Source organism: Patagioenas fasciata, chromosome 1 (genome assembly GCF_037038585.1).
Source record: "Patagioenas fasciata isolate bPatFas1 chromosome 1, bPatFas1.hap1, whole genome shotgun sequence".
NCBI classification, from domain to species: Eukaryota; Metazoa; Chordata; class Aves; order Columbiformes; family Columbidae; genus Patagioenas; species Patagioenas fasciata.
In genome coordinates this window covers 169980765-170007814 of record NC_092520.1, presented here as the reverse complement: position 1 = coordinate 170007814, position 27050 = coordinate 169980765, and the positions used below count along the sequence as shown (strand labels likewise).

General features: G+C 41.5%; 1 protein-coding gene across 4 annotated transcripts; it reads left to right on the top strand.

The window, feature by feature from the left end:
- The first annotated feature begins 54 nt into the window (after positions 1 to 54).
- Positions 55 to 20636, top strand: USP44 (ubiquitin specific peptidase 44). 4 transcript variants are annotated; one of them, XM_065861806.2, is made up of 6 exons: positions 55 to 180; positions 5433 to 6941; positions 17020 to 17218; positions 17741 to 17807; positions 18609 to 18814; positions 19204 to 20636. In XM_065861806.2, the coding sequence occupies exons 2-6, from the start codon at positions 5514 to 5516 to the stop codon at positions 19401 to 19403; spliced, it is 2100 nt and encodes a 699-aa protein (XP_065717878.1). In that variant the 5' UTR covers positions 55 to 180; positions 5433 to 5513; the 3' UTR covers positions 19404 to 20636. The 4 variants fall into 4 exon arrangements, with proteins under 4 accessions (XP_065717878.1, XP_065717860.1, XP_071656349.1 ...); XM_065861788.2 differs by having other exon boundaries at positions 17699 to 17807; XM_071800248.1 differs by lacking the exon at positions 55 to 180 and adding an exon at positions 381 to 468 and having other exon boundaries at positions 17699 to 17807.
- The last annotated feature ends 6414 nt before the right edge of the window (positions 20637 to 27050 follow it).

The following is a 27050-nucleotide window of genomic DNA, read 5'->3' as shown; positions in this document are numbered from 1 at the left end:
CTTCCTGTGCCCGGCCCCGTGGGACCGGCCCGCTTGGTCCGGCCGCGGGCCGGCGGCGGGCGGGGGAGGCCGGGGGAGGTGGGAGGAGACGTGGGAAGTGCTTCGGTTGCCACTACAAATCTGGTGACAGACCCGCCGCCGGCACATGGCGATCGGCCGTTCCCGCCCCGCGCTCGGCAGGTGGGTGCGGGGCAGCGGCCCGGCTCGGGCCGGGTGTGTGGGGGGACTCAGAGGGGTGTCCAGCGGCGCTCTAAAGCCGTCTCGACGCCGCTTGTTTCCTCGCGGGTCCCCTGACGCCCGTTCTCACCCGTGGGTCGGCGGCTGGGGGGGGAGCGGGGATCCCCGCGGGGGGCGGCGAGGGGGCCGAGGTGTGGGGGCGGCCTCCGTGCGGCGCTGACGCCGCCGAGGGGCCGCTCCGAGGAGGCTGCGGCTCGGGGCGCCCAAGATGGCGGCAGCGGCGGGTGACGGGTGCGTGCGGGGGCGGGCGGCGGGAGCGGGACGGCGGCTCTGTCATCGCGACTCTGTCACCGCGCCGCCCGGGTATGGCCGGGGGGAGTCCCGCGGGGACCAGCCACTGGCCGGGGGGCGGCGGCACTTCTTCCCCCGGGGAAGGGGCAGTAGTGGCGGCGCGGTGCCCTCGGAGGACACCTGAGGAGGGAGCGCTCATTGCCGTGGGGGCGAGCCGGGCGCGCTGTGGGAACCGCCTGGGCGGGAGCCCCTCTGGGCGGTGGCCATATCACCGGCTGTAGGGGGGCAGCGGGCCCCCCAGGACGGTCTTCTCCCGCCGGCGGCGGGCAGGAGGCGTCCTGCCGCTTCCCCGCCGCGTTCGGTGTGTGGTGGGCGGCCCATTGCGCGGGGCCAGGTCCCCTCACCTGTCCCGGAGGTGAGGGACGCCGGGGGGAGCAGGAGGAGGTGGCGGGGAGGCTGCCGGGCCGGCCGCTCGGGTCCCCTGCGTGCCGTTTGTTGCCGGCGACTGTCGCGCCATGTCGCGGGGCGCTGGGACGCGCCGGAGCTTCCCAGCGGAACAGGCGTGAGCGCGCTCGAACCGCCGTCCCACGGCACCGAGCCGCGGGTGGACTCGGCTGGGGCGTCTGCAGTTGCAGTCGCAGCAGGAGCCAGGCCGTGTCTCGGGAGCTGTCAGAGCAGTCTCAGAGGCTTATTTTTCCTAAATGGGAAGAACTGTCAGGTGTGAACCCAGACTCTTAAGAAACGCTGGATTTTTCGTGCTTCTGTGAAAGCTCAACTGCAGGACATGCGGTTATGTGCAATTAGATATATTGTAGTGTAGATACAATGTAGTGCTGTACCGGTGTCTGCTGCGCGGGGCTGAGTGGCTACTTATATTCCCTAGCTGGAAAAAAAAAAAAAGGAGGAAAAGAAAGTTAAATAACGATCTGTATCGCTCCATAGAAAGGAGGCTGAGAGTTTTCTTGTCGAAGGCTGTGCCGTTAAAAATCGGGAAAAAAATCACAAAATTATTTTTGAAGTGCTGCTTTGATTTTTGCAGTTAGGATTTTTTACTGTTATGCCTGCAGGACTGTACTGCAACTTGAAGTTAAGCACGTCAATGCTTTGTTGTTGTGGGTTTTTTCTTAATGTTGAAGAAGGTAGTAAAGCAGTACATCTACCTTTTAGTTAGCGTACTTGTTATCTAAAACGTTGAGTTGTTAAAGTACCCGTGATTCCTTTTTTTTTTTTTTCAGATATTAAACAGGTACTTTGAACTTGGTGAAAATCAGTTGATAAACTGTCATCTGATTAAAAGCCAGAGAATTAACAGGACGCACGAGCACACAAAAGTGTATACATATACATATACATATATATTAGTAAAACTATGTACTGAATTTCTAGTCTAAGACTTGAGGTAGACTGTTTGATTTTTCATTTACATGCCAAGCAATTAATTACGGAAGTAACTCAGGGCAAAAGATTTCCTTTTGTTTATGTTCAGAGTTAAAATGCTAAAATTTGGCAGCTGCGCAGATTAATCTTTTGCTTACATGGATCACAAAAGGAAGAAAAATATCTATTTTCTTGGTTTCTAAGCTGTTGTTTTTTGGTTTTGGTTTGTTTGTTTGTTTGTTTTTGATATCGAGTACTTTTTCACTTCACGAGTTACCCAAAATGTACGTTTTCCCAGGCATTCTTTAGTCAAGCTAAGGAAACCAGCATGTTAACAAGGTTAAAATATGGCTCAATTAAAAAAAAATATCCCGTATATCGTTACTTCTAGCTTGTAAAGCTTTGATGCAAGGAAAGACTTTCGTATATCTGTTTTCCCAGACAACTTAATGCTTTCAGCAGTGCTATTCTGGACGTTAGTGCTTGTTATTTTGCTTACCACAGCTCAGGTCTGTGTTAAGAACACGGTGGGCGGGGGGGGGTGGCTTGATCCCTGAAGTGCTGGTCAACTAATTCGCAGTTTCTTTGTGTGTGTGCACGGAACTGAACCTCGGGAGAGAATAATGGAGAAACGACCGCTGAATAACTTTCTTTAGGGAATTTTGACGTTGGAGCATTTGCTTGTACTGTTTTATTCCAGCTGCTGCTTTCTAGTAGGCATGGGAACGAGTACGCAGTGGTTTTCTCCACCATTATCTGTCACTTCACTCCTGCTTTTCCCTGAGCTATTCTATTTGTCTTGGCAAGTCTTGGTTCTAAGGTGAAGTTTTTAAATTTTGTGACTCGATCTTTCAGTGTTCCACGTGTTAAAACATTCGTGTCTGTGTGCTGCATGACATTGAGCTGAAGTTTTCTTGGTTTCAGTTTTGTACTTTTCACATTTTTGCAGTCTCCACATTTATTTCTGGATTTTTGATCCAACTCTGCATTTTGATTTCTTCACATTTTCTTCGAAGAAAGTCTTCTCCTCCCATGGCAAGATGTTTCCTTCCCCTCCCCCCTTTCCACCCCGGCTCCTTTCTCCACACATCGATGTAGGTGGGAGAATGTCATGCTGGCTTGGTTGCTGGTGGGGGAGCTGGGGTTTTAGGGTTTTTTTTTTCTCTCCAAGGCGCTGATCTTGTGCTTTCGTAGAATCGTGTTGTTTTTGCATGAAGGGCTTGATTGTGCAACCCTGGTTTACACAGTGGTCGTCCTGAAATCAGCAGTTGTAGTTTTGTCCTCAGTCCAATATCGCTTACATTGACACATGTAAGTAGTTTCACCCTTGATAATATTTTTAAGTGGAGAAAAATGCATTTTTTTGACCATATAATATTTAAAAAGAAGGAAAAATTAGGCACAATGTTCACACAGTGACTTTAATAAAACCAGAAAGGGTCAACCCATCAGACTCCTGCCTGCCAGCATTGCAATATGGGGACAGCCCTGTGGGAAGGCAGGGTTTAGTGTTCTTTTCTGGCCTGCTGGAAAGGACTGTTACTAATGCGCTATGTAGGAAAATCTATTTCTGTTAGCCCAAAACCACAAAGATGCGTCTCATCTCTTAAAATCCTGTTTACCATATTTAATTCTTGCAGCACACTTTACATAGTTATTACTTTAATATTCCAGGAGGAATTAACATGCATATTTCAATTCTGAAATTTATGTGAGTTTTGTCAGTGTTAGAAAAGCTCAGCTTTGTTGGGCAAAACAGGTTGTCAGACTAGGAGAAGACATGGGATAAAGCTAGTGGTCTTACTGATAAAGACAGTCTAAAAAAGCAAACTTAGTGTGCACAACTATTTGTAAAAGAATCTCATTAGCAGCCTATGAATAGACTGCCATTTAGAAGGAATTAATGTCATGGATGCTAGGAAGTTTAAAAAGTTCAGCAAGCCATTATTTTTGTGATCTGTTGACCACAGCACACGAGTGATCTCGACCCCCTGTGATACACTATGGTTGGTATTTAATCTGGGAATTACTGAATGGGTACCCAGAGGTCTGAGACTCTTCAGTGCAGGGAGTAGGGACTGAAGACAGCTCTTAAATAAGTTGAATGGGAATTATTAATATGGGCCTGTAAAACCGTGTACACTGTATCAGTTGCACTACAGCTGGTTCAACCTTTACTGTGTTGCAGAATAAGACCTGCACAACACACATGATGCTGGGTGCTGGCTGTGTGCTTATAGTTCTTACGCTGGTATCTGTAGTGTAACATTTTAAGGGGCACTACCCATGGGTCAATTAACCAATCAAAGCCATTTTTTTGTTAAATCTTTTAACTACAGTTTTTATCTAAGTACCAGGTGAAAAAGAAATCTGCTTTCTTATCCACCTGCCACCTTTTACCTGTTTCCCTTCCTTGGCAATATCATTGTTTATTAGGGTTCCCACAATCTAATGCTTATTCTAACCCAGATATCTGTTCTAAACTGAGTAACCTATTCTTGTGTATTTCAGAACTGTAAAATGGAGAAACAGGGTAATAGCTGGAGTATAATCTTTAGGGTTTCATGCGGTAAGCACTGTGCATAATGATACTGGTACTGTGTGCTAGTTAGTCCTTCTAATCAGTGACATCCTGAGCACAAACACCCCAGATCAAATATAATCACTTCCTGATGCATCGTTTTTGTCTAGATGATATCTCTCAGCAAGAGATAGTCAAAAGAAAGATGTAAGAACATAAAGAAAGAATTAATCATTGTCTCTTTATTTTTTGTTAGTCAGAGCTTGCCTGTTTGTTTCAGGTAAATGCACGTTATAGGAGAAAGCAAATACAGCAGCTTTGAACAAATAAATGCTACCATGTAAACTAATTTGAATTGTGTAAGCCAGTGTTAGCCAGATTTTTAATACATGGATTAGAAACATCTGTTCAAAATGCTGATTTTTATAAAGTTTGCAACAACTGAGGTAGATATCTGATGGTATTCCTGATTTCCGAAGAAATAAAGTTCTGCTTTTCCAGGTCACGCTTTTTCTTTCAGAGGTGTTAGGATGACATACTGGAATGTTGTTATTGAAGATACATTATTGTAGAAAGCACTGGTATAATGGGCTTGCCTGTGCACAAAGGTGCAGTGATTTAATTAAAGGTGTGGTTTAATTAAGAGTTTGAGTTGTATAAAGCCTAGTTTGTCTGAACTGTTGGCACTGTGTAAACATAATAAATCAAAGTGAACTTTGTACTTCTGCACCTGTATGCTTTGGGATAGAATTAATAGGAACATTTTAGAGTCACACAATGTTTTGGGTTTGAATGGACCTTTAAAGACCATCTAGTCCAACCCTCCTGCCATGGGCAGGGACACCTTCTTCTAGACCAGATTTCTCAGAGTCCCATCCAGCCTGACCTTGAACACTTCAGTGATGCGGCATCCACAATTTCTCTGGGTAGCCTGTTCCATTTTAAGTTGAGTTAGTCTCCAAACTCTGCAACAGTGTATTTTAACTAAATCTACTGATACCTGTGAAAGTGATATAGTTGGGTATATATATACTTTAATTTATTATTTTTTTTATTATTTTTTTAGTTGCAGATTGAAGCATCATGGACTGAAAATAGTTTGGACCATGTGTTTTGCTAGCCTATCTCTGCAATTTGGATTTTAACAATGGATAAGTGTAAGCACATAGGACGTCTGCGGCTGGCCCAAGACCACTCCATTCTGAATCCTCAGAAATGGCATTGTGTGGACTGCAATACCACCGAATCGGTGTGGGCATGCCTCAGCTGCTCGCACGTGGCGTGTGGAAGATACATCGAAGAACATGCACTAAAGCACTTTCAGGAGAGCGGTCACCCAGTGGCACTGGAAGTAAATGAGCTGTATGTTTTCTGTTATCTCTGCGATGATTATGTTCTTAACGATAATGCAACTGGTGATTTAAAACTATTGCGAAGTACGTTAAGTGCAATCAAGAGTCAAAACTATGAGTGCACTACTCGAAGTGGGAGGATTCTGCGTTCTATGGGTACAAGTGATGATTCTTACCTTTCACATGGTGGTGCCCAAGCCTGGCTTCGGAATGAAGACCGCATGTTCACAGCTCTCTGGCACCGACGGCGTGCGTTACTGGGCAAAATATTCAGGTCGTGGCTTGAGTTGACACCTACCGGAAAAAAGATTTTGGAAGAAGAAAGGCGTCAGGAAGAAGCAGAGGAAAGAAGGGACAAAGCTAGGAAAAGAAGGCAAGAACGAAAGCGTGAGTTGAAAGCAGAGATGGAAAAGATGCCTCCAAGAAAGAGCAGTCGTTTACAAAATCAAATAGGAATGTCCTCAAAAACAGTACCCTGCCTGCAAAAAACATCACAGAACATGGAATCTGTGACAGAGTTGAAAGAAACGTATACCTCAGGTGATGTAAGACTGAAAAAAGTAAGTGACTCTCCGATTAAGCGAAGGCCCACAGTGACTCCTGGGGTAACAGGACTGAGAAACCTGGGAAATACATGCTATATGAATTCTATCCTGCAGGTATTAAGTCATTTACTTATATTTCGGGAATGCTTTTTAAAGCTGGATCTCAACCAAACTCAGGAACTGCTGGCAACAGCAACCAATGGTAAAACCAGATCGTCATCTAAACACCTGTCAAAAACTGCCTCAGCTTTACATGTGAATCAAGAGAAAGTAAAGGGATCATCTTCTGTGAGGCGGCCTAGTTTATCCTCTGGATTAAGTGGGGGAGCATCAAAAAGTAGAAATATGGAACTTATTCAGCCCAGGGAGCCCAGTTCAAAGCATATTTCTCTCTGTCATGAGCTACATACTTTGTTCCAAGTTATGTGGTCTGGCAAATGGGCGCTGGTGTCTCCTTTTGCCATGCTTCATTCTGTGTGGAGACTAATTCCAGCCTTCAGAGGATATGCCCAACAAGATGCTCAGGAATTTCTCTGTGAACTTTTGGATAAAGTGCAGCAGGAACTGGAGACTACGGGGACCAAATACCCAGCTCTCATCCCTGCCTCTCAAAGAAAACTTATAAAACAGGTGTTGAATGTGGTTAACAACATTTTTCATGGACAGCTATTAAGTCAGGTATGTTTTATGATTTTTTTTAAGCTGCGTAGTGGTTTGTAGTTATGGATTTATACTGGTCAGTGATAGTCATACCTCAAAGGTTAATAAATGTATAACTGCTGAGGAGAGATTAGAAGGATATAATACACAAAATTTCAGAGCAAAGTTCATTTGAGTACTTCTAAGACTTGCAACAGAAGAGTCACCTGATAAATATTAAAGTGTTACATTTGATATTTTAAAGCACACCTTTATGACTACTGAGAAATATTTATCTTTGCTCTTAAGCACCAGCTAATTTGCAGGAGTAAAAATTTTGCAGTCTTAAGCATCTAGCTTGTCACAATAGTGATACTAGATAAAAAGTGATAAGGAAAGTGTTAGTCTCATCTAAGTGGAAACTGATTACTTAATGTTTGCCAAGCCGGGTATTATTTCAGTTTTACAGCTTGAATTTGAGATTCATTACTACAGAGTATTTGCATGTCATGATGCTATGCATGGGGAATACTAATATTTCTTTTCTGTTACAACACAAAGATACAGAAGGCTCTGTCAACACAGGAACCAAATTTGTGAGGTGGAGGCAACGGTTGTTTCCCTTTTTTCTCCCCGATTACTCTCCTTTTTCCTCCTTCTTCTCGGCTTCCCCTTAAGTACATCAATGTGTCCGCTTACTATTATGCATATCCCAGCTGTGTATGTGTAGAAATGTCTGAGACTGACCGAACAAACAAATGCTGGTTTCTGTTGAATTAATCTAGAAACTAACCACATTGCAGCAGGAATAGACATTGAGCTGGTCTTGCCCCCTGGAATTAGTCTTTATTATGCAAGTACACGTTACTGAAGGAGTGCAGAAGTGTTTAATGGATACGTTGTGTAAAGGAGTAGAGATTTTACACAAATGAACAAAAATGTGGATATTGCCAGTTTTCTGATTGTTTGATGGTGTAATATTTCAGTATGAGAAGCTAGAAATCCAAGTGTTTTTTTACTAAAGTAGGATTGTTTACTTCTGTGATATCTATAATCTTTATAATAAGATAACAGGACTTTTAGAGTTGTTTGCAGCATATCTTAGCTTTAGGTCTCATGTTAAGTTTTGTGTAACTACTATAAATTGTTGTATCTACTATTAAAAGCAGATCATTCTCTGTGTTCCATTTGGCCCAGTGTCAGAACGTTTCCGTGGTATACATACATCTTTTCCTTGGGGTAGTTAACATATCTTGTATCAGCATTGTAACTGTCTTGGATATTATGTCATTAAAGCTTTCCTTGTGAAAATAGTAGTCCTCTCCACAATAGTGATATTGTTAGTAAAAAGGTAAATTGCTTAAGTATACTGGCAAGGCTTGGTTGCATTCCAAGCCTTCTAACTGGACTAATTTTTGGAAGAATTTTCAAGGCTCTGAAGACACTAAGCATTATTTTAGTAGTACTGCTTCTTTTACTTGTTTTTGGCCCTATTATGTGAAGAGGCTTGTGACTATTATAGAAACCTTCTCACCTTCCTGAAAGCAGGGAGGGGACTAGTGAGGATTCACTCAAGTGTCATTGAGTAAGACTGAGAGAGAATTAAACAGTTTTGAGCTATCCTCTGACTTCTGTGACTACAGCACACAGTTCTTTTACTGCAGGTGGTCAATGTCTGTGTGCAAAATACAGCCTTGATGTTTCTAAGAGAGAGAAACAAGGTAAAGAGAATTGAGGCAGTTTTATCTGAAGGAATTTCTCCCTGGCTCATTAGGCAGTTCCTGCAGCCGGTGTCCAACACTAATGTTTCCTTTGTCTTCTGCCACTACTTTGTTCCAGTTTAGTCTTCACTAGTGGTTCTGAACATGGTAAATATTGAAAGCAAAAGATAACTCCTGAAGATCTATGTTTCCTCCTTGATTAAAATTATTCAGGTCATCTTAACGATTCAGACCCCAGTGTTTGCACATGGAAGGAGGAGCTTTCAGAACTCTACTAGGCCATTACTTTCCTCAGTAAGATTCCTGCATCATGATTTTGCTAGGTGTTTGTCAGAACTGGCACCAACTGCTATAATAAGATTAACAAAAAAGTTATTAAAACATCCATGCAGGGCTGAAGAAAAATATGAAAGAGTTCTTGCTGTATCACCACTTCTTTGACAATGTTAGCTCTTAATAGCAAGGAGTGTACATTTTGTCCTTGTAGGCTTAACTTTACCTACAAGCTGTATCAGTATTACAGTTTCTCTCTAGAAGATAGTTGGAGCCACAGCCTGCTGCATTTGTTAAAAATAGGATGGGATTTTAGTCTAGAGTATTGTATAAACTACTTTGTAATTCAGTGAATAAGGGGAACTGAGAAGCTTGTTTCTGTGCAGCAGTTGCCTTCTGGCTTAAGATCACTAAAACGTTATTACATGTACTATCCCTTTGTACTGAAAGTGTTAGTTAAAGATATTTGATTCTGTGAGATACTCCAGTGCAGTAAAGTCAGTCTTGACCTTCAAATCTCAGGAATACTATGAACTGCTCTTGATACAGCACACAGATCACTTACAAAGCAGATAAGCTGTATGTTTACTTAGGTTTCACATTGCTTTCATATGTGCAATAAAACATTTTCCCTCCTCTTCTAGCTGTTCTATTTTAACTTAAGGGAAGTAATAATCCTGAGTTTGTTATTGGTATGTTGCCATTGAAATTGCAGCCTTATTCAGCACTGCAACTAAATTTAGAACATAAGATTAAGAAAGGAGAAAATTGTGTGTGTGAGATTTTATGCAGATTACTCTTTGATGATTAGAAAAAGCTTTAGGTGATGTCAAAACTATCACACCTTTATATGAGTTAGTTGGTTCTGTTTTGTTACATTCTCAGCTGATTTGAAGTAAGTCTTCCTCATCTACTACTCGAAATCTTTGTGGTTTATGGAATACTAAACTATAGATAATGGGTAACACCCGGAATAGCATGGGTGGATCGCCTCTTGACTTCTTTTTATTATTATCTATTTATTTATCCCAATAACCTTTTTAGGATTACAGCTTCTTACTCACAGTACAGACTGTGAAACCTCAGTACCCAATACATCTAAGGGAAGTGAAGATACAATATATAGTTACAAAACCCTTCCCCTCTATTCTTTCTTTTTTCACATGCTAGTCTTCCTCCAGTGATTACCTCAAGAAAATTGTACTATAGCAGTTCCTGAGCAAAGGAGACTGTTATCTTGTAAACCTGCACTTTCAGAGGCAGATCTGCTGGAAGATCTCCTCCCTCTCAATCCAATTTGGACTATAAGCAGATGCCAGTATGTCTGTTGAAGTCGCAGTTGTTTTCAGTCCCTCAGTGCTTGTTCTCTTGTGCAAGGTACCCGCTTCTTTTCTCTAGGCTGAGCACTCCCTGCTTACTCAATCTCTCCTCCTATGTCAGATGCTCCAAGCCCTTTCATCATCTTCCTGACCCTTTGGTGGCCCCTCTAGGGTCTCTCTTTTTCTGGGGAGCTCTGCACTGGATCCAGCCCCACAGCTGTGTCTGACCAGGGCTGAGCAGAGGGCAGGGATCACCTCACTGGACCTGCTGGTGATGCTCTGCCTCACGGAGCCCCGGAGGCTGTTGGCCTGCTTGGCCATCAGGGCACCTTTCTGGGTCATGGTCAGCTTGTTCATCAAGACCTTCTCTGGGGAGCTGCTTCCCAGTCTGCACTGGTGCCTGGGGTTATTCCTGCCTGGGTGGCATTTCTCTTTGTTGAACTGTAGAGGTTCCTATTTCCCCAGCTTGTCCATCTCCATCTGGAAGGCAGCACAACCCTCTGGTGTATCAACCACTCTGGATAGGTTTGTGTCATCTGCAAATTGCTGGGGGTTTAAAATAGTTTGCTCAGGTATCAGTCCCTGGGGTACACCATTATCACTGGGCTCCAGCAGCATTTCACTGAATTTGTGTAGAACAGCAACATGAAGGCGTGCCTGTGAAATAACCGTATTTGGATCCCTCATGGATTTTCATTCCTTTATTACTACGTCTTTGTACTAGTTGTTCCAAATAACTTGTGGTGGTTTCCTAACCAGGAAGCATGCTTATAGAGATTTAATTGGGCAATTGCTTACCCTTGTGGTGCAAACTTAAGGAGATATTGGATATTTCTTTTACTGTTCAACATGAGTGGCGATGTTTCATCACATCTGGCTGTTATTCTGAGCTGATGAACAGCAGTATCTTGACAGTAGGTCCTGTGTGAAAATTTTGAGTTCCTTTAATCTTTTTAGTGGGAAAGTTTAGTTGCTGGAGACAGGGTCAGGAAGGTGTTGGCTGCTTCTGGAAGTTCTGTCAAAACTAGCTATCTTGAACCCAATTAAAATTCAACTTATTTTCAGAATGCATCTTTTCTAGAGTAGTGAGGTTGGAGCTGACTTGAGTTAGTGGTCAACTACAACTTTTAAGCAAGTGGAAACATTAACAGTAGAAAACTCAGGCTACTCTTAAGGATTGTATCGTACTTGGTTGCATTGAACATACCAAGGTGAACATATCTTTAATCTCAAACACACGTACTCCTAATATTTAGTGCTATTTCTTTATAGCCTTTATGAACTGTGGTTGTTACAGTGGTTATCTGTACCTGTCATCTCATTGTAGGAAGAAGGCCAGCAGGTTGGTCAAGCACTATTTTCCCATCATAAATCGATGGTTCCTGCTTCCAGTCACCATCTTACTCTTAATACCTTTGGAAATGATTTCCAGGTTTTGTTCCATCAGCTTTTCTGTAGATCGAGGTGGTGCTGGCTGACTTGTAGTTCTGCAGATCCTCCTCCTTGAAAACTGGAGTGTCGCTTTCTTCATGTCTTTCCCTGATTGCGATGACCTTGCCAGGACCTTTCAAAGATGAAGAATGACCTTGCAACAGCATCAACCAGCTCCCTCTAACAGTTTAATTAGGGATAGCTTGTAATTCAAGGCAAGCTGATGGAGAAGGGCAATCAGTATTTTCTGTGGCTAAAAGAGACCCAGTAAGGGAGGGGAAAAAAATAAGGTTTGTGCTGATTTATGTGAAAGCCGCATGAGTACCTAGTTAAAGGAAAATATCAATGTTGAATTATTAATGTAGTGTTTTACTGAACTGGCACTTGTTGCAAAACAGTAAATAGTTGTTGATGATTTCTTTATGGAGTGCTGTTGAGTATATTCAGATTTATTGTAAGTGATCGAAGAAATGCCTAGCCAATGTCATTTTAACACCTTTTTGGAGTGGTGAGGAGCCCTTTAGGAGGAACTATTTGGGGTGGTTTTTGGAAGTCTCTTGTGAGGATTCCACTGCTTTTGAATGTGGTGCCTTAGGCAAAGCTCTTTGCCTAGGTTTCTCTTCCAGCAACACCAAACATAGCAGTGAAAGGGAAGAGCAGTGGCTGTGCTGATTCAGTAACGAGTTTCCTCTGCAGCAAAGTTGTGATTAGTTACCATTTCTTCTTAGGACAAACTTACCTTGTGAGGTTTTTTTTTCCCAATAACTCACCATTTATTACAGCAAAGCAGTAAGGAGGTTTAATTACTTCCCGATCATGTTTAAGATGGAATCTGGGCAAAATGCCTCCCCTCGGCCCTGCCCAGCATGGCAGAATAACAGTGTGCAGTGCTCAGAGAAATGAGTTATGTCAACACCCAGCAAGTGATGTAGATTCTGAACCGTGTAAACTATGCTTGAAATTTTAAAAGGCAGTGCCTCTCTTTGCAAGTCCTGCACCATTTACTTGTTCAACCAGTGTATTTCAGGAGACATTGACTGAGAGAAGGGGAAATGTGCAATTTTGGGTTGTTTGAAACCCTTCAGTTTTGGGTAGTATGCTGTGAGTTAAAGTTTGGGGGAGAATGCTGAGGGTGGCTTGTCCAGTGCTGGGTGTTAAATCTCCCACTGAATAGACTACTAAAAACTATGAGAACTTCAGGTAGGTAATCGAAGGATTTCCTCTTAAAACAGGCCATGACCTCTATACTGACTATTATGTTCTGGTATTAGTCTCTGTGCTTTTATGATGTGTTTAGCCTGAATCAAAAAATGGTTGTCAAGTTGCTTTCCAACTAGATGAAGGTGACACTTTAAGTTAATCTATAGGAGGCCATTGAATCAAAGACCACAGTTTGCTGTGGTTATGCTTATGTTATTCTGTTAAACAGAAACAGATCATTTTGGTGATGCTGTGTGCTCATCGCTTTAAGTTTAGGCTTTTTTGTAGCTGAAGAAATACAGTGTGGATTGTCACGTGGAATTCTGTATTATAGCAGCATCCTAGAAATCTCTTCTACTTGGATTACTTCGCTGTGGAAAAATTCCATTACTACTTTTTCTATGTATGTCTCATATAGTAAAAATGTAAGCAGTAGTGACAGCAGAAAAATGGGACTGGCTATTTTACTGTTCTTAAAAACCAAAAAAGAATTAGAGCAGAGATGGTAACAGTTGTCTTTCTTGCATGCAAGTGCAGGGAATGTGGGCAAAACAGCTGCTGATGGAGTTGGCTTCTTCTGCGGCAATATGTTAACGATTTTCTTTGGCTGCATTAGGCTGAACGCCATCTGGGGCAGTGGCTGTCCGTCAAATTATTGTGGGCACAATGATGCTTGTCTGAGTGGCCTCCATGCTTAGCTTGAGTCAAGCAATCTGATCCAGCTCTTTTCAGTCTGGCCTTTGGCCCATGATTGAATACTGAGCTTTAACCAGACAATTGTATATAATACCCGTGTTTCAAGGCATGAGAGGGTGGCCAGGGCAGAAAATAAGGTAGAGTTTGCAGACTAGCTAAAAACAGTAATTTACTTGCTTTGAGACGATGTGAACTTCTCATCTAGCTTTGCTGTAAGTGACAGCATTAAGGCTTCTTAAAATAGCTTTTATGGAGTATAATGAGGAGGTGAAATAAAATTCTAAATTTGTAAAAAGATAAACGTCACTAACCAGATTGCTAGAGCAGACTCGCTTCCTGATGACTGTTGTGTATACTCATACCATAAAAATCTCATTGGACAGATACTTTTTTTTTTTCTAGCCTTTTGAGTTCATGTTTGGGTTTATTATTTGTTTTATAAAAACCTCACATATTGTTCAACCATTTATACGATTTTGGTGCTTTTCATGAAAAAAAGAAAATCTGGGTTGCGCTGTGTGAATGCTAGTCAGGCATGAGATAAAGGAGCCTCATTTGGGACAAAAAGAGAAGTGATGGGGGTGTTCTGCAGGCTTGTGCTGATGGACAGGCCCAGTCCAAATGGATTCCACAGAAGGGCAGGGACCCTCCTACTTGTTGAGTAATCCAATTTGTAAGCTCAGGCCTGGCTAAGAAAAACACTTCCAACCTTTGTTCCAGCCCTGATTTACCTCCTGAGTGAGAGTGTGCACAGGAGCAGTTAGCGCGCAGCGGTTGATATGGTTGGGTGGACGCCTATCCAAATACATCGGGTTATTTGGCTGTTGGCAAATACGCAAATCCCAGATAACTCCTAAGAGTTTAACTCTGCTGCAGCGTCACGGGGAGGAGGGGTGCCTGGCATTTGAGGAAATGAACACTGATACAGAGCTGTGCAGGGTTTTGTCAACACAAATCTGCTTTGCTCGCAGTTGCTTGACGAGGTGAGAAGCAGCACTATTGCATCAGTTTAACTTTTTCGAGAGGCAGAAGTTGGAAGTGGGAGCGATTCTTTTTTTTTTCTTTGGGATAGTCCTTATTAACTAGTTGGGAAAGAGGATCTTAAAATAACTTAGATTGTTAACATTACGCACTAAATTTAAAACTTCAGAACTTGTTAAAATTGTCTATAGTGAGTTCATGTATGGACTTCATCCTGAGCCCATTAATCTTCAGCGTGCGTTCATGCGCAACAAATTCTCAAGTAACTCGTCAATTAAATAAACTTTTGGCCCAACAAAATCACCCATTTGTACAGCACAAATCTATTAGTCATTCTGTGTTTATGCTGGAGTTAGCTTGAACTGTGGCCAAACATATCATTTTGTCTCCAAGTCTGGATTCCAGCTCTGAATTACTAATAGTTTGTGGCTTTGAAATGTTGCCAGATGTTAGCACTTACAAAAGAAGCTCCTGTCAGTGTAAATTAGAACAAAGATTATCCTCTTTTCTGCCATGTAAGTTCAAAGTTTTGTTTTCGAAGAACAAAACAGTGGCATTTCCTCCTTCTTAGAACTTAAAGCAACCAGCAGCTTTCCTACGCCCCTGCTGAACCTGTGTGCTGCTATACAAATACCCACATGCATTAGGTAGCTAATGCATAGATTGTGGATAAGCTGTTGTAGCTAATGAATGCATTAAATAATTACTCAAAAGAACACCTAGGAAGAAGGTAGCGTAAGGTGACAGATCATGAAACAACAGATGAGGCAGAGTGAATAATTATGTAACAGCAAAACTTCAGAGGAAAATAAAGGAGCTCTTGAACAAATCTGAATGTGTTTGTACACTTGATTAGGCATACTAACCTAACTGAAGAGAACGACACTGAATTTATGTAGAACAGCAACATGAAGGCGTGCCTGTGAAATAACCGTATTTGGATCCCTCGTGGATTTTCATTCCTTTATTACTACGTCTTTGTACTAGTTGTTCCAAACAACTTGTGGTGGTTTCCTAACCAGGAAGCATGCTTATAGAGATTTAATTGGGCAATTGCTTACCCTTGTGGTGCAAACTTAAGGAGATATTGGATATTTCTTTTACTGTTCAACATGAGTGGCGATGTTTCATCACACCTGGCTGTTATTCTGAGCTGATGAACAGCAGTATCTTGACAGTAGGTCCTGTGTGAAAATTTTGAGTTCCTTTAATCTTTTTAGTGGGAAAGTTTAGTTGCTGGAGACAGGGTCGGGAAGGTGTTGGCTGCTTCTGGAAGTTCTGTCAAAGCTAGCTATCTTGAACTCAATTTAAATTCAACTTATTTTCAGAATGCATCTTTTCTAGAGTAGTGAGGTTGGAGCTGATTTGAGTTAGTGGTCAACTACAACTTTTAAGCAAGTGGAAACATTAACAGTAGAAAACAGGCTACTCTTGAGGATTGTATTGTACTTGGTTGCATTGAACATACCAAGGTAAACATATCTTTAATCTCAAACACACGTACTCCTAATATTTAGTGCTATTTCTTTATAGCCTTTATGAATGGTGGTTGTTACAGTCTAAACGGAGTTTTCCCACTGTGTAGGTACAGCTGCTGATAGAAGTTACTCATCCACATGGATCGTGGAAGGGTGGAGGTTCTTCAGAGGAAGACTCAAATGATGTGACACTCTCCTATGAGCAGCTTGAGCTGGCATTTATAAAGCTGTGTTGTTGATCAACACCTAGTGTGTTGCTATTTCAGCTTAGAAGAGCTAGTGCTTTAACGTACTTTACTAAATATTGTTATCATAAATTATTGTCCCCTGCTGTATAATCTGCATTTTCCAGGTTGACTCACTTCACTTCTTGACATTTTATTTATGTTGTCTTACTGCTTGTCCTTTCCCTAGTGTGACGATGGATCCACTTACTGAAAGAAGAAATAAATTATTTTTACCTGTTCATTTTTCTTTGAAGAAGTCTGCTTCCTAGTCCAGGCTTCCCTGGAAGACTTACAAAGTAAGAAGGATATGACTTTAAAATCCCCAGCTGTTGTTGTGGGTTTGTTTTGATTTTGTTGGTTTTTAATTTATTTTTTTAATTTAACTTAAGCTATAGTTTCTCCCTTTCATGTAATTTTTCCTTTTGGAGTGTTTCTTTTTTGGAGAAAAGACTTCCGAGGCTCCCATCAGCTGCTTTCTCTTGGACAGTCCCAGGCCGACCGTTTTGACACTACTTTTCTTTCTCAGTAAAACATAAGAACGCTTACCTATTTGTGATAATAGTATTGGACATGCTGCTTCAGATAAAGGAAATTAGATGTGTCATTTCTTTTGTTAAATGACTGTGTCTTGGTTTTGGTTGCACCCATCATCACTAGGAAATAAAATGGTTTGGCTTTTTTGTTGTGTTTTGTTTGGTTTGTTTTTTGGTTTTTTTTGAGCTATGTTGTGGTACACTTTTAGCAAAGTTAAGTTTTTGAGTGTAAGCAACTGGTGAAATATTGTTTTACAGGTTACATGTCTTGCCTGTGACAATAAATCCAATACCGTAGAACCTTTCTGGGACCTGTCCCTGGAGTTTCCTGAGAGGTATCACTGCAACGGCAAGGAGATGTCATCTCAGTATCCGTGTCTGCTGACAGAAATGCTGGCCAAGTTTACACAAACCGAAGCTTTGGAAGGAAAGATATATGCATGTGATCAGTGCAACAGTGAGTAAAGGCAGTATGTACTCAAGCATACGTTCTCTGTGTAAAATGTAAAGTAAACTGACAATGAAAGTGTAGAAGAAAATACTGAGTGTCTTAAGCATGTTGCAAATAAAGTCCTTATGTCCTGGTGTGGTCACTTGACCAAGCTATTACCATGTAGAAGATGGAATTATTCAAAGGAAGTTTTAAAGTGTGGTTCTTCTCTTCGATAAAGTCCGATCACACACTAGTGGGGGTTCTGATACTCCCAGCTGAAGACCCGTAAGCTTTTTTAATTAAGGTGACTAACCTCAGTGACCACAAGTATTTTATACTTGCATCATAAAATAATCCTTGCGAAGTGGCTCCTGGAGTGTATCCTTCTCAAGGAGGCACATACAGGAGCTATTTAGGTCCATGCAAATTCGGTGGATTAATCTTAGAATGAAATACAGGGCTGTTATCGAGATTTGTATTGTGTAACTGTGTGTTTGGCCTCAGCAAAACGAAGGAAGTTTTCTTCTAAACCTGTTATACTCACAGAAGCTCAGAAGCAGCTTATGGTGTGTCGACTACCTCAGGTTCTCAGATTACACCTTAAACGGTTCAGGTAAGTGGTACCACATCAAACAGTGTTGCAAACTGACCAATTCAGTCCCACTCTTCCATTGTTTAGGATCAGTGTTGTTTAGCATCAGTTTCATTTCTGTTTACTAGTATAATGAGAAATAGTTATTAGAAACTTCTTTTTCTTGTTTAATTTAAACATCAATGAGATATGCTGTAAGTAGACAACAGACCTTTTGAATTGCAACTACTTGCTACTTTAATACCAAAATTATTTCACCCTTCTTTTCAATCAAAGCCTACTAACCTTGCTGTGAACTCTGTTGGTAAAAATTAATCTGTGTTATCTTCAGGTAAATGCTCATGTTCACTAATGCACGAAGTGAGATTGTATTAAGTGAAAATCTCATATTCATATAACCCAATACATTAATGCATTAGCCTGAGGGTGACAAAATGGAGACTGTGTCTGTGTAAATTCTTAGTCCGCACATTAGTACAGAGTCTGTCCTGAATACAAGGAAAACTGTAAGTGAGATAGAATAAAACAGAAATAACAATGAGATAGATATAATACCTGGGAAGTACTTGCCACTCACCATTAAACAGATCTTAAAAAGGATATTTCAGAAGATGAGAATAGTAGGTACTATGGACACATTTTGTGAGACCTTGAAATAAAGGGGAAGTGAAAGAGGAAGCCTAGAACTAAAAGCATGCATATTTGCATTTATTTTGTGCATGAAGACAATAGTGAAAACTTGTTACGTTAAACTATCATTCAGAATGCTTTGTTCTTGCTTTGAAAAAAAAATGCGAGTTTTCATTTGACTTGACTTTCCAGGTGGTCAGGACGCAATCATCGTGAGAAGATCGGCGTGCACGTTCACTTTGATCAAATGCTGAACATGGAGCCTTATTGCTGCAGAGAATCCCTCAAGTCCCTTCTACCCGACTGCTTCATCTACGACTTGTCTGCTGTGGTCATGCACCATGGGAAAGGATTTGGCTCAGGGCACTACACTGCCTACTGCTACAATTCAGAAGGAGGTAGGGGCCAGCACGGAAAATAAGGAGAGTGGGAGAAAGGGGAGTTTGCAGTTTTGAACTGATAAGTTAAGCTTACTGCCTTTTTGCAAAAGCAAAAAGGAGTCACTTGTATGTAGCTGAACTGCCTGGACTGAGAATTGTAGTTCTGTAGACCAAATCTCTGCAGTTTTTGTATTGGCTTGTGAAACGTGTTCTGGCCATAAATTGGAGGAAGCCAAGCTCCAAGCTGGGCTTTTAAAATGTAGAGGCAAGTACAGCAGATCCACTGAAACAGTATGATATCCCTATGCAATTTGTTAAAGGGGACTCAGTAATTAATTATGAAATACAACGCAATTACCTCAAATCAATATCCTGATGACTTTTTTTGGTGTATTTCTTCACTGCAGGATTTTGGGTACACTGCAATGATTCAAAACTCAACATGTGCACTATGGAAGAAGTATGCAAGGCTCAAGCTTACATTTTGTTTTACAGCCAACGACTTACTCAGGCAAACGGACCCAGTAAAATACCATGTCCAAGCACAGCTGACAGTCAGCAGCACACAGAATTAGCTGACTGTTCCATGGACAACAGTAGCAGCTAATCCAAAGCCAGTTAACTGTGTGTACGGTAAAGGTCTGAATTGTCATAACTATATATTTTTAAATGAAATGGAAGTACAGTGTTGTACTTCTTTACTTTTAATCTGTGTACAATGTTTATATACTTTTGTATTAGTTAAAGTACTCTTTACATTTGTTAGTAAAAGTTTTTATTGACAGTAAGTGACTTTCTAAGTACCTAGAATTTCAATACAGCTATTTTTTTAAGAAAAATATTGCTATTTGCATTTAACTCTTACCTCAGGCTGTTTTTTAAGCTGGTTTTGTATTTTGGTAATCTTTTTTAATTGGTTTAGAAAAATGACTTACAATGGGCAACTGATGTTTCAATGGTTAATTTTCTAAATATGCTTGTGTACATTTTATAGTGTAGTTCTAATGATATCATGATTCTTACTGTCTGCAGGAATTGCTACTAAGTCTTAGAATATTAACATTCACCAGCAAGGAATGTTCTACATGTCAAACAGTAACTGAACTTTTCGTAGGTAACTTTCTGTGTATTTTTCATGACTGAAGTGAAATTCTTTTGCAAGCTTCAAGGGGATTACACTAACGATGCCTTGATAGAATTTTGTAAAATCTGAAATTGAGGAATTAGAGCCTGTACTTATTTCCACGTAAGTATGTAAGAGGAGCGTTTAAAAGCACAAGAATGTATCTTTACCAGGACTTCCATGTTTTGTCCTTAACAGGCCTGACATCTCAAGTGCCAAATTCAGAGTACTAACTTTGACAACCAGGGGCTTTTTATTCCAATAACTTAAAGCTTTATTAAAAAAAACCCACCACCACAAGCCAACCAAAAGTCAACACAGCACGACCACACGCACCACCATTGCTACAGGAACGTGAGCACCCTCAGTTTTGCATTGGACAAGCTTACTCTAAATTCCAGCGTTGTCTGCTTCGGTGCTCTCTAATGCAAACCTCTGCAAAGAAGCTGTCTAATTTGTTAGAAAAGTATTTTCAATCTGACCGGTTTCATTAGCTACAACTGCTGTACCTTCTCCACGGTCCTACCACTAGCATTAACAGAACTGTGCATTGAGGAGAATCTAACAAGCGGGAATTATCAGTTGTTCTCCACCTGCAGTAGTTAATGCCAAATAAATTTTAATTGTGAAGTTATGTTGCATAAGTCCTATGCAAATTGTTACCTCATCTTCTGCAAAGTTTATACCTCAATAAAATGCCTTGATGTGGACAGAAAACTGTGCGTGTACTGGAATTAGTTCCTACGTGATCATTAGTTTATATATATATATATAAATTATTTAAAAACTGTCTAACATGGATTAAGGCATTAGCTGTAAGACTGTCAGTGATTTAACAGCTGGTTTTATTCATGACTTTTCCTACCTTTTCTGTCTATATTTTTGAAAGATATCATACAATAGCAAACACATAATGGCCTCAGATCTCAAACTTTCCTTCGCCTTGTGCTCATCCTAATTCAGTGCACAAAAACAGTTTGTTCCTTTTTGTTTATTTTTAAGCCATGGGGCACCTGTCGAAGTGAGGTGATCTGACAAATCTGCTTGGTTTGTGGCCATGCAGCCTTTCAAATACTTCTCTGCTGTCTTTTCTGGTGAGGCAATGAACGTAGTTTAAACACTTTTTTTCTACTTACAGGTAGTTCAGGGGAATAGGAAGGAAAGGGAAAGAGTTGTGCTAGTTGCCTTTCAGATTTCTGATACTTTTTCTTTCCCCAAGAGTGTCTCAACCAGGAGTCCTAAGAGACTTGAGCATTAATGGAAGCAGCATCTATCTTGGGACTTGTAGAGCATGATGAGGGGGGTGGGCAACAGTTCATTAGCTTCAGTCTTCAGTATTAAGCATAGTCCAGTCCCTTTGCAATAATCTTATCCTGCCATCTTTTCTAGAAGGTTCAGCTAGGCTGTGGCTGTTCCCCTGCATTTCCCCTCACCGCAGCAAAGCATTACTGGGTCTCCAGGCTTTCTCTAAAAGACATCCTTAGCTTTGGAAGAACAAATTCTGCTTTCTTCCCATCAGTGCTCTCTTGGGTAGAACAAGAGAAGGGAAGGAAAAAGGACACACTCAGACACAGAGTTACAGTCCTAATTCAAGCAGTGGGAAGGACAGAGGTGATTACAGCAGTCCAGTATAAGAATGAGCTAATTCAGGTGTGCTTCTCAACAGCTTCTGCTTTGGTTCTTAGTACTTGCTGGTTCATGCAGCTAGCTCTGCACCCTTAAGCTAGAGTAAGGCTTAAGCACAGTGTGAGACTATGTGCTTATATTCTGCCTCACTTCACTCTAGTAAGTAAAGTAGAGTTCTAACTGGAGCCAAGGAAGGGGCCAGGTTCAGGACCAGTGACAAAATCAGCAGAAGGACCATGGCTGGCGCTGTAAGCCTGGGGAAGCCAGGCAGCTACTTGATCAAAGGCCACCCCTCCACTCTGGCAGCAGCTCTTCCTGGGGTTTGAGTTTCACACCTCACTAGCAGGAGTTCTGCACAGCAGTAAAGCCAAGCGTCCAGCACCCCTTATCAGTGACGGGTACAGTTAGCTGGAGTGGTCTGGTACATCAGAAGAGACCCAGGGTAAACTCACCTGATGGTTCAGTGCTCCCTCCTTTGTCAGCAGGGAGGCTGGCCTGGTAGCTAAATTACTTGCATGAAAGACTAACCACGTGAAAACATCTCGAAAAGCCATAACCCCTCTATCCTCTCCTCTCTGCATTGATTTTAATCTGCATTCAGAAAATCAGGTTCAGGTTGAAGGTTCAGCACCATTTCTGCCTTGCACTGGAGCAAGGTTACCTAAAGCTCCACACACTGCCCTTGCTGAATTCCCTCTCATTGCACAAGCAAGCACTGCTTGTAGCGACTTGATAAACCAATTGTGCATTAATTATTTTTAATTAAAGGTTCAAGATCACCTCACACACAGGTTAACACTGCATGCTTAGTAATTTGGCAGCCAACCACAGTGTGAACATGCACACAGACTATTGCTCAGAATAGAAATATTGTCAGTAATTACAGTTTTACATGCATTTTTGAGAGCACTTGCTGACTCCCTCAGTCCTTCAGGAGAGAGGCTGGATTTGTATCCCTACGTGCACCAGGGAAGTGGTACTGCACCGTAACCAGTCCCCTGCCAGCTACATTTGAGGAGAGTGTGCAAAACTTGATAGTGAAAAGTTTCTTCTGTTTCAGTGGAAGCGTCTGTATTTCAGTCAGTGCCTGTTTCCTTTTGTCCTGTCACTGGGCACCACTGAGAAGAGCCTGGCTCCATCTTTTTTACTTCCCCCATCAGGTGTTTACACACAGGGATAGGATCCCCCTGAGTTTCCTTTCTCCAGGAAAGCTCAAGATCTACTAGGCAAAAGGTGTATTCTTTAACTGCTGAGTAGTCTATGCAGGTTTGTTGTTTTCAGAGCACTGTAGCTCTGCAAAAGAAGAGAGAAGTCAGCATCAGTATAAAAGCAAAGCTAAAAGCTGCATGACTTGACCTCAGTTATGAGTTGGGCTGCTGTCGTGGCACAAACACAAATCAATTTTTGCTATGAAAATCTTTAAAGAGGCGCAGCACAGTTATTGTTTCTTTTACTTTAAAAGTACTCAGACATTTCAAATTATGAAAACAGAACTGCCTCTTGATTTGCTGTAGAAAAATATATAGAAAAATTAATATAAAAATAACATCCTGCTTTGAAGCATGCTATGCTTTTCTCATTATGTGGTATTTATCTCTAAACATACCTTCATAAAACCACTTAGCAGAAACATTATTTTATGAATGGACTTCACAACATACACTGCCTTTGTTTATGGACAGTTGATTGATGCTCCACAGAATGCCAAGTACAGACAAGCTGGAAGTGCAAAATCCTGGCAAATGATTAACTACAAAAAGTAAAACTCTTTTATTCCTCCCTGTAAGAAAAATATTTGAAGCACCACCTGTGAAAAACAAAATCAACAAATGCCATTAATATTTACACATCACATCATTAAGTTCCTGTGATACCATCTTACTCTTTTGTTGCCTTTTAATGTAACATGGGTATTATTTTGATATACTAAAGGTAATATGACACAGGAGGTTGGAAGATGCGACAGGAGTTTCCTCACTCTAACAGCAACTTTCCCTCCCTCCCTCCATGCTCTTTTTCAGCCTCCTCTTTGACAAGTTAGAGTAACACTCACCCTTAAAACACCACGTCCCTTGCAAGCCAGGTTACTACTCAGCAGCTTCCACGAAGCTAATGCTGGACCAGCTTCCTTATTTCACAAGCCAGAGTCTGAAGTAGGAGAGCAAGTCCCTACAGATATACCTTACAGTTGCTACTTGGCACCCAGTTTATTTCCCTATTTAATAAAGTTTGCCACTAAAAAGGAAAAACCCAGCTCCATTAAGGTGGTTTTTTTTAAGGCAAAATGTCAAGTGCAAAACTCCACGGAAATCAACCATCAACACACAAGATGATCTTTTTAAACAAGACCTGTGACTTTGAATACTACTACCTCTGATTCAAGTAGAAGTGGTACAATCTACCTTTTAGAAGGAAAGCCCCTCTAGCTTTAACAATATTTTTTATTTTCCATAAAGTACTCGAGCTGCAAAAGCTTTGAGAAACAAAGACAACCAAAGCCATCCCTCCACACAAGACTTCCACTTCACGCCGGGCAGTGCTTGTGTCCACCAGCCTTGTTTGCCTCATTCCAGGCTACAGAGACGTTCACCACAGGCCTCCGGTGCAGTGAGCTTCTGGCCCAGCTCCAGCCAAGGGGCCAGGCCAGCCCCAGCACTTGCCTCTGGCTGCAGGCAGTCACTGGAGGCTTCCACCTGAACTGTAATCATGGAATCGTTTTGGCCAGGAAACCTTTAAGATCATTGAGTCCAATCAATAACCTAGCACTGCCAAGTCCACCTCTAAACCATGTCCCTAAGAACCTCATCTGTGCATCTTAAGCACCTCCAGGGATGGTGACTCCACCACTTCCCTGGGCAGCCTGTTCCAGTGCCTGACAACCCTTTCCAGGAAGAAATTTTTCCTAATATCCAATCTAAACCTCCCCTGGTGCAACTTGAGGCCATTTCCTCTTGTCCTATCACTTGTTACCTGGGAGAAGAGACCAACACCCTGCATGCTACAACCTCGTCTCAGGGTAGTTGTAGAGAGTGATAAGGTCTCCCCTCAGCCTCCTTTTCTCCAAGCTAAACAGCCCCAGTTCCCTCAGCCACTCCTCACAAGACACATGCTCCAGACCCTTCAGCAACTTCATTGCCTTTCTTCGGATGTGCTCCAGGAGTGCTGCTAACGCAGCTAAACACAAGACAAAATCACTTTGCTATCTTGCAGTCAGAGAACTAGTACAAGGCTTCATGAAATCAACAGAAAATTTATTAGATTGAAGATTTACTTAAGTAGGTGGCAAAATCAAAACACACAAACCAACCGAACCAACCCAAACTTTGCATCTAAGAGGAGAGGCATGTTGAGTCTAAAATTAGCCTCCTGGTTAGGAAAATCTGAGGCCAAACCTTCATCAAAAGGATAGACTATGAGGTCCAGCTGTACATTCTCTAGTGACATGTATGTCTCGAGGTCTGCATGAAGGAAAAACCCTGCGAAGCAGGTTCTGAACTCTCCACTTGGGCACCTCTAATAAATGTAGTCTCTGCAAAAAATATTACCATTTCTGGTGCTGCACATACTCAAGAAACAAGATTATTCCCATCTTCTGGGTAACTGAGGAAGGCAGACTTCAATAACCCATTCCAAAGTACTTGATAAATTTTTTATTTTGTCAAAGGTCAAGTCACTACTGTCCAGACAGCACAGCCAGGAATTTATAACTACACCTCCAGTAGTAGGAAAAAGGCAGCCTAAAGAGCAGGAAGGCAGGAATTCATTTTATTCTTTTAAAATGCAATGTGCAAGGAGGTGGAAATAAGCCTTGCTTTCTATACTGAAAGGTGTAAATGCAACAAATAATCATAATGTTCTGTGAGATATTTTTCCCAGCCACTTGCTCTGCAATCTGTTACACATGATTATCAGCTTCCACATGCTAACTAGCAAAGAGATGGTAAGTTAAAAAGTTTTAAAAATTGGCGATAGTCCAAAATAGTAGGATATGATCAAATAAAAGTGATGAAAAAAAAATCACTGATCTGTAATACTAAGTGTTCTTGAAATAACCGTCAGTGAAGAGAAAAAAGCCTTAAGCTGTAGGAACAGTGTCAAGTGCCACTGAGCTACCAACAGACTGTCTTTCTAGAGGGAAAAATCCAGAATTAGCAGGCAAGAGGCTGAGAACTGAAGCAGATTTGTCTTACTTGTTTCTAGCAGAATTTGCAGTAACCAGGCTTGTTACAGAGGTAGGTACGTAAGAAGCCACCCGCTCTACCAGAACCTACTTGTAGCAAGTCAGAAAGTGCATCAGCTGTATGGTTCTGTCAGCATAAATAAAAATAGCAGCAGCTCATGTACCCAGCAGCCCTGTTCAGCACAGACTCTTTCAAGTGCCAGTTTTTACTTTGCAGCGTACAACGGTGTCGTACAGCAGCTACTGTTTGGAAGTTGAGACACACATGCCCTGCCTAAATTACTTAAAATTCGTTGCTGGGATGCCAAGACTCCCAAACAGCAACAACAGAAATAAACATTTCAGTATCCTATTTCATGAGTTTCTACAAGTTTAAACAGTACCAAATTTGAACAATACTTACAATTTGAAAAAGCCACCAATGTCTATTATTTTTCAAACACAGGCAGCACATGAAAATGCTCCCCTCTAAACTGCAGCTCAGTTTTAAAGGACAAGAACGCAGCTTTTACCCAAAGACAGAGGGGGAAATAACTGATATTTCTAGATTATTATGAACTCCTCTATAAACAAACACAGGCTGTGACTATAAAGGAGTAGGTGAAGTGTCCGTTTCCTAAGCCATTACGTTTAAGGCACTGTTATTGACCTAATAAAGAAGCTGTGATTTTTGTTATCAGTAACTATGCGATATTTTAACATGCAAGACGTGGAGTAAATATGCAGTACTAAAAGATACACTGCACCTAGGCCTGCAGAATCGCGGCATTTCATTTACCTTTACAAATGAGGTCAGACAGTCGGATTCACTGCAGCAGGAAGACAGAGAATGACCTCTTACGGCAAGAAAACATCAAATATATCAGGTTAGTTTGCCCAAGCAGAAGAACTTTTAACACTCCAAAATAAATTAATGTTTTCGTTATCCCCACAAATTGTTCAACCCAATGTGAACTTTAAGAAGACAGGGGAATCACACCAAGGAAAATTTTACTCTATGCAAGAGGGTGCACCAACAGCAAAGAATATGGAGAGAGATATACTGACATTCACAGTCCTCTTCAGCCCGAAGCTGCATAAGCAGAGACCACCAAATGCATTTTGACACCTTCTAATAAAACTCAAGTCTAAACTGAAGATGGGCACACTCAAAAATAAATCACACCATGCATCTTCACTGAAGGTGTCACATTCTGTCCTGCAAAAGAGTTGATGACTCTTTGGTCTGTATCTCAGCACTGACAAGACTATTCAAAGAAGCACTAAAAGGACAAGTTTCATATTAAGGGTAAGACAGGTCCAGTTTCAAGACAAGAAATGGCAAA